This window comes from Tiliqua scincoides, chromosome 1 (genome assembly GCF_035046505.1).
Source record: "Tiliqua scincoides isolate rTilSci1 chromosome 1, rTilSci1.hap2, whole genome shotgun sequence".
Lineage (NCBI taxonomy): Eukaryota > Metazoa > Chordata > Lepidosauria > Squamata > Scincidae > Tiliqua > Tiliqua scincoides.
Genome location: NC_089821.1, coordinates 216,259,870 through 216,275,074, shown reverse-complemented (window position 1 = coordinate 216,275,074; position 15,205 = coordinate 216,259,870). Strand labels below are relative to the sequence as shown.

The 15,205-nt window shown below is 41.5% G+C and overlaps 1 protein-coding gene across 1 annotated transcript in view; it reads left to right on the top strand.

Annotated features, from left to right (window-relative positions):
• SYNE1 (spectrin repeat containing nuclear envelope protein 1) overlaps positions 1–15,205 on the top strand; it is a 314,290-nt gene that overhangs the window by 14,204 nt on the left and 284,881 nt on the right. Inside the window, 9 exon segments of the mRNA XM_066615722.1 lie at positions 1,017–1,219; positions 2,235–2,399; positions 2,640–2,792; positions 4,283–4,426; positions 6,675–6,848; positions 9,915–10,073; positions 10,394–10,558; positions 11,343–11,477; positions 12,150–12,308. Of these exon segments, the coding sequence (XP_066471819.1) occupies positions 1,017–1,219; positions 2,235–2,399; positions 2,640–2,792; positions 4,283–4,426; positions 6,675–6,848; positions 9,915–10,073; positions 10,394–10,558; positions 11,343–11,477; positions 12,150–12,308 (1,457 nt within the window).

Here is a 15,205-nt window from a genome sequence, read left to right as displayed (position 1 = left end):
TTTAAGATCTACACCATAAATCACTGAGTGCTGATTTCTGACACCTGTAACATGTACATGACCCATGTTTTCTGAACTGAAAACCTTGTAGATACAGTGTTACTGAAAACCAAAAGAGGCAAATTTCCTAATTTTTCACTTATCATACAGCAAAAATGTGTAAGTTCAGAGTCTGATGCTGTACATGTAAGAACTATGTTCTCTCTTATGTTTCACTGGCTCAGTCCAGGATTTTTATTAAGTTGCCTTTTCTTACAGAAACGTTCTGTTTTCTTGCTCAATATACATATTTCTGTGTTTTGTTCTGCTGAACATAACTGGTCTTTCTTGTACAGAACATAAAATGGAATATTTCTTACATTTTTTTTAATGTTTGGACATAGTTTTTGATTTCTTAGCTTTAAGTTTTCATTAATAGAAAGGGGTATGATATTCTTCTGGTCATTTCAATGATGTAAGAACCAAGCCTTAGACAAGTAGCTCTCTCAGCCTTTTTCCTACATTTTCAGTGTGGGGATATTAATACTGCTCTGCCTTATAGTGTTCTTCAAAGAATTTCTGTACACACTTATCTGGGAGTAAGCCCCATTGAACACAGTGGGGACTTTTGAGTAGACATGCATAGCATGTGCTGTAAGATAACATGTGAACCTCTTGGAGTACTCTATAGTGCTCAGTAAATACTATAACTATTAGGTTGTCACTTGATTAACAAACTCTTCATTGTAACTTCTCTGAGTATGCTTTGATTAATTATTGTATTAGCATAAACATGTATTCAGGTAAAAAGAAATGGTTCTGAAAGAATACTCATACTTTGATTTTGAATGATGAATACATGTTTTATTGAGAAATCTTAGAAGTGTTCTCTCCTGCATGAGAGAAAATGGGGAATGTCTAGCTAACTAATCAATTAAACATGCAGCAAAAAATGATGATATATTTATTTATTGTACCTTGACATTATCATTTCAGTCCTTTCAAGGGTTATGTTAATGCCCAGTATTGTATTTTAGCGGAAGAAATAGAAAGTGTTACAAGATTCATGACTGAGACAACCACACAGTGGAGGCACTTGTCAGTAGAAGTAAGAAGTGTGAGGAGCATGTTGGAAGAAGTCATTGCTAACTGGGATCGATATAGCAGCACAGTGGCCAGTCTGCAGGCTTGGTTGGAAGATGCTGAGAAAATGCTGAATCAACCTGAACATGCTAAGAAGGTAAGAGCCTTTGGTGAATCTTATGCGCAACGGTGGTGTGCACATGAGGTTCTGGGTGCACCTATATCCGTTTCATTTATCAGCTATAGTATACTACCCCAGTACAGTGGAATTATTGGGCATGTCTAAGGAATACCTGAAGATTTACAGCAGTTATCTGACACATTATCATCAAGTTGTTTCAGCCTGTGCAGTGTTAAATGAGTTTGATATTGAAGTATCAGAACATGTTCTCTCAAGTTCACTGAAATTATTACTGAAAGTCTTGGTTGGCAACCTTCAGTCTCGAAAGACTATGGTATAAGCCTACAGCACCTGATATTCCCAGGTGATTTCCCATCCAAGTACTAACCAGGCCTGACCCTGCTTAGCTTCCAAGATCAGACAAGATCAGGCATGTGCAGGGTAACAGTTGCTGTACTGTTTCTCATATTCAGTTTCATTCTTCTGTCTCTTTGTTCAATTCCTTTCCCAATTTTTTCAAATATCCACATGGAGAATTCTCCAGACTTGACAACAGAGAGTAAAACAACACCAAGCATTTAGGTCAATGGTTCCCAACCTGTGGTCCCCTGAGAAGTGGTCCACAAGGTCTCGGGGTGGGGGGGGGGAAGATGATTGCCTTCAATCAAATGCTGCTCCATGGTCTACCAGAGAAGGTGGAGAATGGACTGCCTGCAGCTGGCCTTTCCAACCTCTTGCCAGGCCACTCCCCCTCAGACTACCAAATTTAATTGTATTTTTCATGTGCAGGGTGGTGGTGGTTTGCATATGGTCCATGACAGTCCCAATTTTTGCTTCAGTGGTCACAGGCTGGGACCACTGATTTAGGGTTACTACTAACCTCTGTTAATTTCTCAAAATAACTTCTGTTTCTCCAAGTATGATTTCTATGAAGTGACAAAACAGTCTGTCTAACTTGAAATACTGAAAATACTGCCTCTTTTAAGTACTTCAGCTACTTTAGCATGAAAAATAATATGATAATCAGTAATGATAGTTTTGCTTTTCCTAGGATTTCTTTCGACACTTACCACACTGGATACAGCAGCACACAGCAATGAATGATGCTGGCAATTTTCTAATTGAAACATGTGATGAGACTATTTCCAGGGATTTAAAACAACAATTGCTGTTGTTGAATGGACGATGGAGAGAGTTATTTATGCAAGTTAAGCAAGTATGTCTTTGATGTTTTTCTCTTGCAATTATTGATCATTGGCATGCAGCACTGTAGTAAGATTAATCTTCACTTCTTAATCAATATACAGATAACTATTTTTTATTTATAACACTCTCAGTGCAAAAATACAAATACTGATCTGTGAAAATACTAAGAAATCATACTGAATGAAATGAAAATGAAAACCTCAGGAGCGCGTTTATCATTTTGCATTCTTCATTTTTGTCACTTTTATAGTATGCTCGAGCAGATGAATTACACAAAATGAAGAAAGAATATTTGGATGGTGTTGCTACCTTGTCTGCTTTCACTGATGAAGCAAAGAGAAAATTCTGTGTACCTTTAGAAGTGTCCTTTCTGAATGTAAAGATGTTTGTCCAAGAAATGGAGGCAAGTGAATTTTGCTCCCAGAAGGTGAAATTCTTTTTAAGTTTTATTTTGGAAGAGCCCCCTGCAAGATCAGTCCCCTGCAAACACTGGCCCGCAGACTGATCTGGAGTTTGGGTTACCCTTCCCCACCGTGACTGGCACTTACCATTCCAGAGTGCCACGGGACTTCATGTCCCCCTATGGGGACGTGACATTCTGGGCAGTCACGTCTGCTCGGAAATCCGGGTGCAATGCCTGCTGGGGCATTGCACAAGTGGCCAGAGAGTTGTGATATCCCGATCATGGGATTGAAGTCCTGAAGCACACTGGAGTGGTAAGCACTGTCCGCAGCGGGGAAGGCATTCCTGGCATGCAGTGGTCTCAGTTTGGAGACTGCTGCTCTAGAGCAATCACAGAATTGTGTACCAGTTCACTTGCTTGGGGTTTAGGGTGCGTTCTAGCCTTGCAAATCTTATTCTCAGTCTTCTCCTTTGCTTGCACAAAAACCTCTGCCTTTGAACTAGATAAATGGTGGTTTCACTCTTCCCCTGCTAGCCTAAAAACTGTTTTGTGATGGGAATGACAGTGGAAATGCATCTTTGACACATTGTCTCCCTTCCCACTTCTTGAAGTCAATATCTTGTTCAGACATGAGTAGGACCCTTCCTTAAGAACCACTTTCAGCAAAAGAGAAATAGTTCTCCACTGGTAACCTTGCCAACCCTACTATCATCCCTCTGATTCTTTTGAATTTTGGAAAAAAAAAATGTCCCAGCTTACATTCCTTTCCAATGGCATCTAGGAAGCAGGGGGTTATAATAAATCAATTTATCAACAGTTTATCAGTATAGGTTGTTTGGGTACTTAAAGCTGCTGAAGTTAATTTGGTTTCTTGTATCAAAAGAATTCTGCTTCCACAATGTTTTGAAGCAGTGCCCCTGGATTTTCTTTAGAATGATAGATCTTCAAAAACTTGTGTATGAACTTTGACCAGGAAGGTCCAACTTTCACTGCTAAGGGGGCCCAATACACTGAAACCACCCCTGAGGGTGCAAATGTGGAAGTAAAGGGCGGCCACATGATGATGTCATCGCCAATTACTTCCAGGTTCTGAGCCAGGCAGCAGGAGACAAAGGTGATGGGTGCGGTGAGGTGTTTTGATCTCCCTGCCACGCCTCTCCGGTTACTTCTTCTCCAAAGGAGAACCTGGAACAGCAGCAGGGAGATCGAAAAGCTGCTGAGGAAAAAGGAGGAAAAAGGAGGGGGTGGGTGCAATAGGGTATCCGAGGGGCGCCAAAGGATGCCTCATGGGCTATGTGTTTGACCATCTGGCTTTAGACCTTGAATTCATATCTATTGAATGTAAAATGGGATTGTGATAATTGATGTGACTGAAAATAATTATGTTGGACTTGGTTCCCAGCAGTGATGTGAGAACAGGTTCCCAAATACTGTAATAATAACTGAAGTGTAATAACTTGAATTACTATTGTTGAAAAAAATTGTTGCAGGATATTAAACAAAAAGTGCCTGTGATGGAAGCTCAATACAAGATGGTTACAAGGACAGCACAGCTTGTTACCAAGGAAATTCCACAAGAAGAAGTCAATGAAATGCTTGCAACCATGTCAGGAATCAAAGGACAGCTCAGCAAGGTAGTAGATTCCCCCCCCCCCCCATTCATCTTCAAGTACAGCTATTCTAAACCAAAAGCCAGTAGTAAGGCTGGGCCTGATGGAGATTTTGGATCCTGGATGTAATAGGTGTGCCATGCAGGCCATTTGTAATTGGGCCTAGAAACCACCTGAACCACCTGAACCACACGTGACCTATTTCAGCCTACCAGAGACTCATGGCACCTTGCTCCTCATTTACTGAATGTGAGAGATGGCAGTGAAGAGGGCTCCAGAGAAAGCAGAGTCTCCATTAGGTTTTCTGTGGTGTAATAAACACGTGCAATAGATTGCAGAACTACTGTGAATCATATCAAATGTTCCTAATACCCCTAGACACTTCTATGAACATATATAATAATAGCCAGGCTGGTCCAAAAGTATGGAACTGTATTTCCTGTTGTTCTTCATGATGTTGCTGCATATACTCATGACAGCAACTAGGCTGTAAGGCAGTGATTCTTGCGCTGGGGTGTTGTGATGCCCCACCCAGAGAGCCCTGTCCTCTGCCCCCTTAAGGGACAGGGAGGGGGGAAGCCAGCCACACGATCGCCAGAATTGTGTCACTGTTGAGGGGTGCAGGGACTTGCTTAGACTTACCAGAGCCTGCAGCAGGCTCCCGGGGGTGCAGGGAGCCCTGTGCCAGCCTCCGCAGGGCTCCCAAACATGCAGAGACAGTGCAGATAACGATCACAACCCACTTCTGGTTTGTGATCGCGAAACCGAAAGTGGGTTGCAATCATTATTTTGAGTGTTTCCGCATGTTGGGGAGCCCTGCGGAGACTGGCGCGGGGTACCGCACACCCCTGGGAGCCTGCTTCAGGCTCTGGTAAGTCTAAGCAAGCCCTGTGCCCCTTGACAGTGACACAATTCTGGTGATCATGTCGCTGCCTCCCCCCTCCCCTGCAAGAAAGTGGGGCTCAAAGTCCCTGAGTTTGAGGGAGTTAAGGCTGCTATGGGAAGCCTTAGTGTAGCACCCATTGAGAATCCTCTTTATAACAACCTTGTCTAGGTAAGCAATGGTAAAGTTTGGGCTCATGATGAGATGTCTTGGTGAGAGCTAAATCTATGCTGGACTCAAAATGAGCCCTGGATTATGTTGCCAAACGTCTTTAGAACATTCAACAATTAATCTTGTTAAACCATCTGCCACACTGGCTTTGCAAAATACAGGCTTGTTAATAAGCTTGAAAGCCATTAGGTACACAGTAGTCTTGAAACCTAAGACCAGATCATCTAATCAAGGCTTAGACATTCTAAATGTTATGCAGAATAAAGTGGCAGAATGGAAAGACATGGTTTGGAATTCTATCATTTCAGACTGCAGAGATGTGTGTCCATGTCCAAGTTTTAAGTTCTCCGTACATGTAGTAAACCAGTTTGTCAAGGAAAGGCATATGTGAATCCTTTCTATCTGATGTGTTAATTAAAACTACATGGCAGTGGTTTACATGGGGATACTATCTGATCTATTCTAAATAAGATCTATTCTGCTGTCTTAAGTGGTACAGTGTGGCATTCTACCACCTTCTTCCTTATGATCTGTAAAATAGCCTTTAAGGTTAACACCATGTGGGGTACATGTGGTGGCTTCTGACCCAAGTCCTACTTAACACTATTCTGTAATAATGTTTGATAAAAAGATACAACATCACTCTGTAAGCAGCACCAAGTGACTGAAATTTTGCAACAGAGGGGGTAATGGGATGTTGAGGTATTGAGGATGTTGAGGTCATTCTGTTGCTATATAATCTGGAATAGTGAATTGCTAAATTTTATAATAGCAAAAGCTGCTCTAGAAAAGAAATCAAATAACCTTTTCAATTTTGAACAGCAAAGATTCTGCCTCAGCAGGTATTAGTTGGGTGCAAAGGAGGGCAGATGAAAGAGTAAGAAAAGAGGATACTGTCAAGGAGAAAATTGGGAGAGAGTGACAGGTGAGAAAAGTCTGAGTGAGAGAAGAGGTGAGGAGGAGGAAACTGGTATAAGAAAGAAAAGGATTTCGCCCACTCAGTGGTTCTAATAATATTTAATTATAGTTTAAAGCCACTGTATAGTGAATAATGCTGTAAGGAACATGTTGCTATTTTTAAACCCTTTAGGTCAGTGGGTGGTTTTGCTTGAATTATATAATGAGGCCCATGCGAACTTAGAAATTCAGAATAAAGTGAAATGCTGGGTGATTTTGCTTTATCACTTGATGCTTAATTCTTTAAAAATCTATTTTCAGGTTAATGAGACCTGCCCTGTTGTGCTCTATGAATCTCAAAGGCTACTTCCTTTCCTGGAAGAATTAGAGAAACAAATTACTAATTTTTATGAATCCCTTGAAAAGGTCAATGAAATTATTTCTGTCCTAGACCCTGAAGTGCAGCCTGCAGATGTCTTTAAACAGCAACATCAGGTATTTCTTAGATGAATATTTGAAGTAAGGTTTATTTGAATAGTTTACTAGAAGGTATTGAAATTTTTTCTGATAATTCTGAAATACATGTTTGATCAGTGCATCAATTTCTTCATTATATAAGATGCTAAAATCTCCACTCTAGGCAACACAATGTTCCCTTTCATTGGAATAGATTAAATTGGAAATTGCTTTGTATATTTGGCATAGTAGAACCCAGTTAGTGAAAGTTTCCAATTGACTTTAGCATAGATTGGAAGAAGCAGCCATAGTTCAGTGACAGAGCACATCCTCCGCTTGCAGAAGGTCCCAGGGCATTTCCAGTTGAATGATCTCAAGTAGCAGGGTTCAAACAGACCCCAGTACAAAATCTTTGAGAGCTGTTGTTAGTCAAACTCAGTTGTACTGATCCAGATGGGTCAGTGATCAGGCAGTTTCATGCATCTGTTTTCTAATTCAACTCATGAAATGTCATGACATTTCCTGTGCTTGCAAGGAAATGCAATGATGCCCTCCCATATAGAGGTGGTTGTCCACCAACATAATTTTTTTATATTTATTTATGTACTTGATTTTTGTCCCACTTTTCTTCCCATAAGGGTGGATAATTTCTGATAAAGTGGCACTGAAAAGCAAGTAGGGACTGCATGTTTGCAGAAATAATGAGTTAGGGTGTGCAGTATAAATGGTGGGAATAGAAGTTACTCTTACAAGCAAAGGAAAGCAGTGATACTCTGGCAGCATTCCTGTGCACTACATAGTGTCCCATTTTTCTCCACAAACATGATTAAGATAACAATGCACATATAAGTAAACATGTATGCACTGCTGAAACAGAGACGCCTGCATTGGCTCAGTCATGTCGTGAGAATGGATGATGGCCGGATCCCAAAGGACCTCCTCTATGGTGAACTCGTGCAAGGAAGGCGCCCTACAGGTAGACCACAGCTGCAATACAAGGACATCTGCAAGAGGGATCTGAAGGCCTTAGGAGTGGACCTCAACAAGTGGGAAACCCTGGTCACTGAGCGGCCCGCTTGGAGGCAGGCTGTGCAGCATGGCATTTCCCAATTTGAAGAGACACTTGGCCAACAGTCTGAGGCAAAGAGGCAAAGAAGGAAGGCCCATAGCCAGGGAGACAGACCAGGGACACACTACACTTGCTCCCAGTGTGGAAGGGATTGTCACTCCCGAATGGGCCTTTTCAGCCATACTAGACGCTGTTCCAGAACCACCATTCAGAGCGCGATACCATAGTCTTTCGAGACTGAAGGTTGCCAACAACTATAAGTAAACATGTAAATTCAGCTCCTATTAGAACAATATCAGGGCCCATGCAGCCCATTGTATGCATTCTGTGTAGCTGGTGAGCTCTGTCAAGGGTTTCATCTTACCTCATCTCTGCATGACAAATCTGATAAATCAGGAGATCATAGATTTCACTTCTGCTTGGGAGTACTTTCTTTAGGGGAAGACCCATATTTCATAGTGAAAGAGCATATACTTTACATGAAGAGTGATCCAGGTTCAATCTCTAGCATCTCCAGATAGGGCTGGGAAAGACCGTATTCTGAGATTCTGAAGAATAGCTCCTAGTCACTGTAGATGATACTGACCTAGATTGATCAGTAAGGCAGCTTCATAGGTACATCTTTTTAGCATTAAGAGAAATTATGCTTGAGTAAAGTTTTACAGACTTATCGGAATGTGGTATTAAAATTGTCTGGAACCACAGACTCTCTGGCATGGATCTTGCTTCAGGAGATTACCCTTTTCTGAAGCCATCATACTTAAGCCACAAATAGCTAATTTTTCTCCTAACTGGATTGTCTAGTCTTGGAGATACAAGACCATCTGCCAGATTATTTATAAGCTGCTGACCTTTTCTGAGAGCACATTAAAGGCACTTTCTTCAACACTTAAGTGTGATAATTTGTGACATTTTAACATACAGTGTATATTTCTTGCTATATGTATATTTTTTGCTGCTTTGTTTATGACTACTTATGTTTTGGTGAGTTTAATTATAGAGGATAAGGGTCCTAAATTTTGGTAACTGAAACACTGATCCTAAGTTATGTTCACTCAAATGTAATTACCTTTGTTTCAGTGGGGCTTACTTCTGGGTAAGTACTGCATGCATTTAGAATTGCAGCCTTAATTACCCAGTTGCGCTTGTCAGCCTTATATCTGTTGAAATGGGGCCATCTGTTACCATTCAGATAATACTGCAGATACTAATTAAAAGTCTTGGAATAAGGCGGCCTCATTCTTGAAAAATGTTTTTCATGGGTTCATTCGTAATGGAAACTCACTGCCTGCAGAACTCTGAAAAGAGAACAAGATGTAAAACAAAACAAAAGAAAACATGTTAATGAACAATGTTAATTTTCAACCTGACACATGACTTTTTCATTTGGAAAGGTTGAACATTTCATTCTGTGCTCTCCCCAACGTACATATTCAGAAAGGAATTATATTACGTAGGAAATTAGCCTTGTGGCATATAGTGGAAAAAGATAAATATTACTTACAATTTAAATACTAAGCTGCACTCCTTTTTCATTTCATATTCTTAAAACATTAAGAGCCCAATCTTATCTAGCTTTCCAGCACCGATGCGGCCACATGCTGACCCGAAGTAAGGGAATGAACATTCCCTTACCTTGAGGAGGCTTCCATTACTGCCCTTCCACTGCAGGATGCAGTGCATGCCTTGCATCCATTCTGCATCAGTGCTGGAAGGTTGGATGCGGCATCAGTGATCAGTGCTGCATTAGTTAGCATGACTCTATCAGTGCTGTAAAGTTGGATAGAATTCGACCCTAAGACAAGTACTCAACCCAAGACTGTAGCCTTGTTTTTTTTAAAAAAAATCATGAAATGACGTTATGTAAGATCTACAATATAAGAAAAAAATATAGTTTATTAAATATATAAAATAAATCTAAAGATATAATCAGCAGTTAGAGTATATGCATTGATGCTCTTCTAACCACTTCTGTTTTCTGTGTTCTAAAAAGATCCTTAATGGTGCCTTAATTTTTTCTCTTCATTTTATTTTAGGATCTAGTAGCTTACCAGGAACACTGCAAAAAAGCATTGTCACTAATTGAGAGGAACAGTCAGACCATCATGAAGTTTGTGGCTTCAAGCAAGGTGTTACAATACTTGAATCTATCAGTGCTTCAAAAGAAAGTCACAGAAATACAAGCTGCTTTTCAGGTAATTAGTTGGGGATGTGAAAATCAAGCGCCAGCATGACACTGCCAGCATGAAAGAGCTGTTAATGTCATCTGATGTAACAGAGAAGAAAGTCAAACTGACCCAGATGTGTACAGTGAGATTTCTTCAGACTTGATTAGAAAATATTAATGGAATTGTGTGCAAATTGTGTTTTAATAAAGTCCTCGAAAAGCTATGTTTAAAACAAAACAGTGCAAATAGGAACAAAATAAAAGACTTGCTTTGGTAGGCTAACTGCCCATCAAGTACAAACTGCAACTTTGCTTCTCCCTCCCTTCTGTTTTCACATGTAAATCAAGAATATGGCCCTAAAGACAGGTGACTGGAAAAAAAATGTTGAGGCAAATAGTCGTTTGATGAAGAAATTTGAGGAATCTAAAGCAGAATTAGAAAATGTTCTGCAGATTGCCCACTGCTGCCTAAAGGAACGAGGGAATCCTGAAGAACTTCTCAGGAAACACACAGTAAGTATAACTAGTACTGGAAATGTTAAACTGGAAATAGAGCTCCCATGTTTGGACATGTTCCTTTTTCAATGTTAGTTATGTATATTTAGCATTGTTCAATTAAAAATAACATGGAGTCAGAATAAAATAGTAAAGGATCTGATTCACAATTTGACTTCATCATGTTGTACAGAATGTTGTACTGTAGAAGAATTCAGTGCATGGCTCACAATCTTTGCATTTATGTAGTGGCTGCCAGGAACTGCTGCCATACTCCTTCTCTGCTCTGCCCAGGCAAAGCAATTTCAAGAGAATTCCAAAGCAATTCCAACAGTTCCATTGCCAAGAGATTGAATATCTGAGTGCAGTGTTTCTTGTCTGGGGGGGTTTTTTAAGTGTGCAAAATGATTGCACTGTATGTTGTTGCGCCTGTAAGAAAAAGATGTATGTTACAGCATACACGTTTCAAAAAGGAAAGAAAAAAGTAGATGGTTCTTTGACAATCACATGCTGGCTTTTCATTCTGAGTAATGGGCAGTGCACTGAGATCTCCTGCTGATAATAATTGGAACCAGTGTCCACAGAACAATAAAAACCCCACATGCTCTTGATCCCTGGCTACTGAAATCATGGACTGCGGCCATTCTTGAACATGTGCAGTCTAGGATGTAATTCATAAAAGCAGTTTCAGCAGTGGTATACAAACTCCTTGCTTTAGGGTAGAGTATGTGACTTTGGAATTAACATTATTGGAACCTAGCAACAACATTAACATTGTAAATGTGTTGTCTTTTAACATCAGGAGTTTTTCAGCCAGTTGGACCAGAGGGTGTTAAATGCTTTCCTGAAAGCTTGTGATGAACTTACCGACATCCTTCCTGAGCAAGAACAACACAGTCTCCAGGAAGCTGTTAGGAAACTACATAAACAGTGGAAGGTTAGAGTTTCCAGTCAGTAGAGGATATAAATTTCATAGCTTCAAAATGCACTCTGTCCAAGTGTATGGTCTCTTTTTCCAATCCTTAGTTTTTGCTGAAAAGGCAAAATAAGAATATCTTGGTCATTGTATAAATGATCATACTTTATATAGACCAATTATTCAACTAGATCTGTATTGCTAAAGGATTTATCTCAATACAATAATAGCTGATTAAGAGATAATGTAGTTTACATTATAAACAGTGCTTTCTTCCATATATTAAAGTTTTAGTGTGCCACAGAATTATTTCATTTGGCAGCTGGCCCCACCATATAACAGAAATATGAATACTTTCTTCATATTGCTTATGGGAAGAAATCTCACCACTGGAAAAGCTGAGAGAACTTTTATTTGGGCCTCTTTCCACATGGCAGTGTGACAGCTAAGAATTTCAAACAAATCTTTTAATCTCTATTCCTACTGCCTTAAATTGATACAGGGGAGGGAAAGTACCAATGCCATCCTGTGCCTCCTTTCCTAGCGACCTACTGTTACATGGGTATATGCTTTTTCTTACTCTTTATACATGTCAGCTCTTTACTAATTCTAGTAATTTGCTAGAACTTACTTTTGAATGGGTAACATGTTCACTCTTTCTTCTTCCCACTCCCCCCCTTTTGTGGAGTACAGGATCTCCAGTCAGAAGCACCATACCATTTGCTTCGCTTGAAGATAGAAGTGGAAGAGAACAAATTCCTTGCAACAGTGGAAGAATGTCATGCTGAACTAGCTCGAGAGCAAGACCTGATGTCCAAGGACAGCAGTGAGAAAATAATTAAAGAGCACAAGGTATTTTGTGCTATAAACTCTACAGGAGGGACAGGCAGGGGCGTGTTGGAGGTGGGGTGGCCCTTTATGTTAAGGAAGGGATAGAATCCAGCAAAGTAGAGATTGAAGGTGGGTCCGACTCCACTGTAGAATCTCTGTGGGTTAAATTACCAGGCTTGTGTAGCAATGTAATACTGGGGGCGTGCTATCGTCCTCCAGACCAGAAATCGGATAGAGACCTTGAAATGAGGAAACAGATCAGGGAGGTGACAAGGAGGGACAGGGTTGTAATCATGGGGGACTTCAATTATCCTCATATTGACTGGGTCAATTTGTGTTCTGGTCACGATAAGGAAACCGGATTTCTTGACGTGCTAAATGACTGTGGCTTAGAGCAGCTAGTCACGGAGCCCACCAGAGGACAGGTGACTGGATTTAATATTGTGCGGTATGCAGGACCTGGTTAGAGATGTAAACATTACTGAGCCATTGGGGAACAGTGATCATGCTGCGATCCGTTTTGACATGCACGTTGGGGGAAGAATACCAGGCAAATCTCTAACAAAAACCCTTGACTTCCGACGGGCAGACTTCCCCCAAATGAGGAGGCTGGTTAGAAGGAGGTTGAAAGGGAAGGTAAAAAGAGTCCAATCAGAGTGCATGGAGGCTGCTTAAAACAACAGTAAGAGAGGCCCAGCAGAGGTGTATACTGCAAAGAAAGAAGGCTTCCACTAAATCCAGGAGGGTGCCCGCATGGCTAACCAGCCAAGTTAGAGAGGCTGTGAAGGGCAAGGAAGCTTCCTTCCGTAAATGGAAGTCTTTCCCTAATGAGGAGAATAAAAAGGAACATAAACTGTGGCAAAAGAAATGTAAGAAGGTGATACGGGAGGCCAAGCGAGACTATGAGGAACGCATGGCCAGCAACATTAAGGGGAATAATAAAAGCTTCTTCAAATATGTTAGAGGCAGGAAACCCGCCAGAGAAGCGGTTGGCCCTCTGGATGGTGAGGGAGGGAAAGGGAGATAAAAGGAGACTTAGAGATGGCAGAGAAATTAAATGAATTCTTTGCATCTGTCTTCACGGCAGAAGACCTTGGGCAGATACCGCTGCCCGAACGGCCCCTCCTGAACGAGGAGTTAAGTCAGATAGAGGTTAAAAGAGAAGATGTTTCAGACCTCATTGATAAATTAAAGATCAATAAGTCACCGGGCCCTGATGGCATCCACCCAAGAGTTATTAAGGAATTGAAGAATGAAGTTGCAGATCTCTTGACTAAGGTATGCAGCTTGTCCCTCAGAATGGCCACGGTGCCAGAAGATTGGAGGATAGCAAATGTCACGCCTATTTTTAAAAAGGGAAAGAGGGGGGACCCGGGAAACTATAGGCCAGTCAGCCTAACATCCATACCGGGTAAGATGGTGGAATGCCTCATCAAAGATAGGATCTCAAAACACATAGACGAACAGGCCTTGCTGAGGGAGAGTCAGCATGGCTTCTGTAAGGGTAAGTCTTGCCTCACGAACCTCATAGAATTATTTGAAAAGGTCAACAGGCATTTGGATTTGGGAGAACCCATGGACATTATATATCTGGACTTTCAGAAGGCGTTTGACGCGGTCCTTCACCAAAGGCTACTGAAAAAACTCCACAGTCAGGGAATTAGAGGACAGGTCCTCTCATGGATTGAGAACTGGTTGGAGGCCAGGAAGCAGAGAGTGGGTGTCAATGGGAAATTTTCACAATGGAGAGAGGTGAAAAGCGGTGTGCCCCAAGGATCTGTCCTGGGACCAGTGCTTTTCAACCTCTTCATAAATGACCTGGAGACAGGGTTGAGCAGTGAAGTGGCGATGTTTGCAGACAACACCAAACTTTTCCGAGTGGTGAAGACCAGAAGTGATTGTGAGGAGCTCCAGAAGGATCTCTCCAGACTGGCAGAATGGGCAGCAAAATGGCAGATGCGCTTCAATGTCAGTAAGTGTAAAGTCATGCACATTGGGGCAAAAAATCAACACTTTAGATATAGGCTGATGGATTCTGAGCTGTCTGTGACAGATCAGGAGAGATCTTGGGGTGGTGGTGGACAGGTCGATGAAAGTGTCGACCCAGTGTACGGTGGCAGTGAAGAAGGCCAATTCTATGCTTGGGATCATTAGGAAGGGTATTGAGAACAAAACGGCTAGTATTATAATGCCGTTGTACAAATCTATGGTAAGGCCACACCTGGAGTATTGTGTCCAGTTCTGGTCGCCGCATCTCAAAAAAGACATAGTGGAAATGGAAAAGGTGCAAAAGAGAGCGACTAAGATGATTACGGGGCTGGGGCACCTTCCTTATGAGGAAAGGCTATGGCGTTTCGGCCTCTTCAGCCTAGAAAAGAGACGCCTGAGTGGGGACATGATTGAGACATACAAAATTATGCAGGGAATGGACAGAGTAGATAGAGAGATGTTCTTTACACTCTCACATAATACCAGAACCAGGGGACATCCACTAAAATTGAGTGTTGGGCGGGTTAGGACATACAAAAGAAAATATTTCTTTACTCAGCATGTGGTTGGTCTGTGGAACTCCTTGCCACAGGATGTGGTGATGGCGTCTGGCCTGGATGCCTTTAAAAGGGGATTGGACAAGTTTCTGGAGGAAAAATCCATTACGGGGTACAAGCCATGATGTGTATGTGCAACCTCCTGATTTCAGAAATGGGCTATGTCAGATGCGAGGGAGGGCACCAGGATGAGGTCTCTTGTTATCTGGTGTGCTCCCTGGGGCATTTGGTGGGCCGCTGTGAGATACAGGAAGCTGGACTAGATGGGCCTATGGCCTGATCCAGTGGGGCTGTTCTTATGTTCTTATTTTCCAAAAGTAACCCAAGCGGGTACTTGTAGAAATTCATCCATGTTGAAATTCATCCATGAAG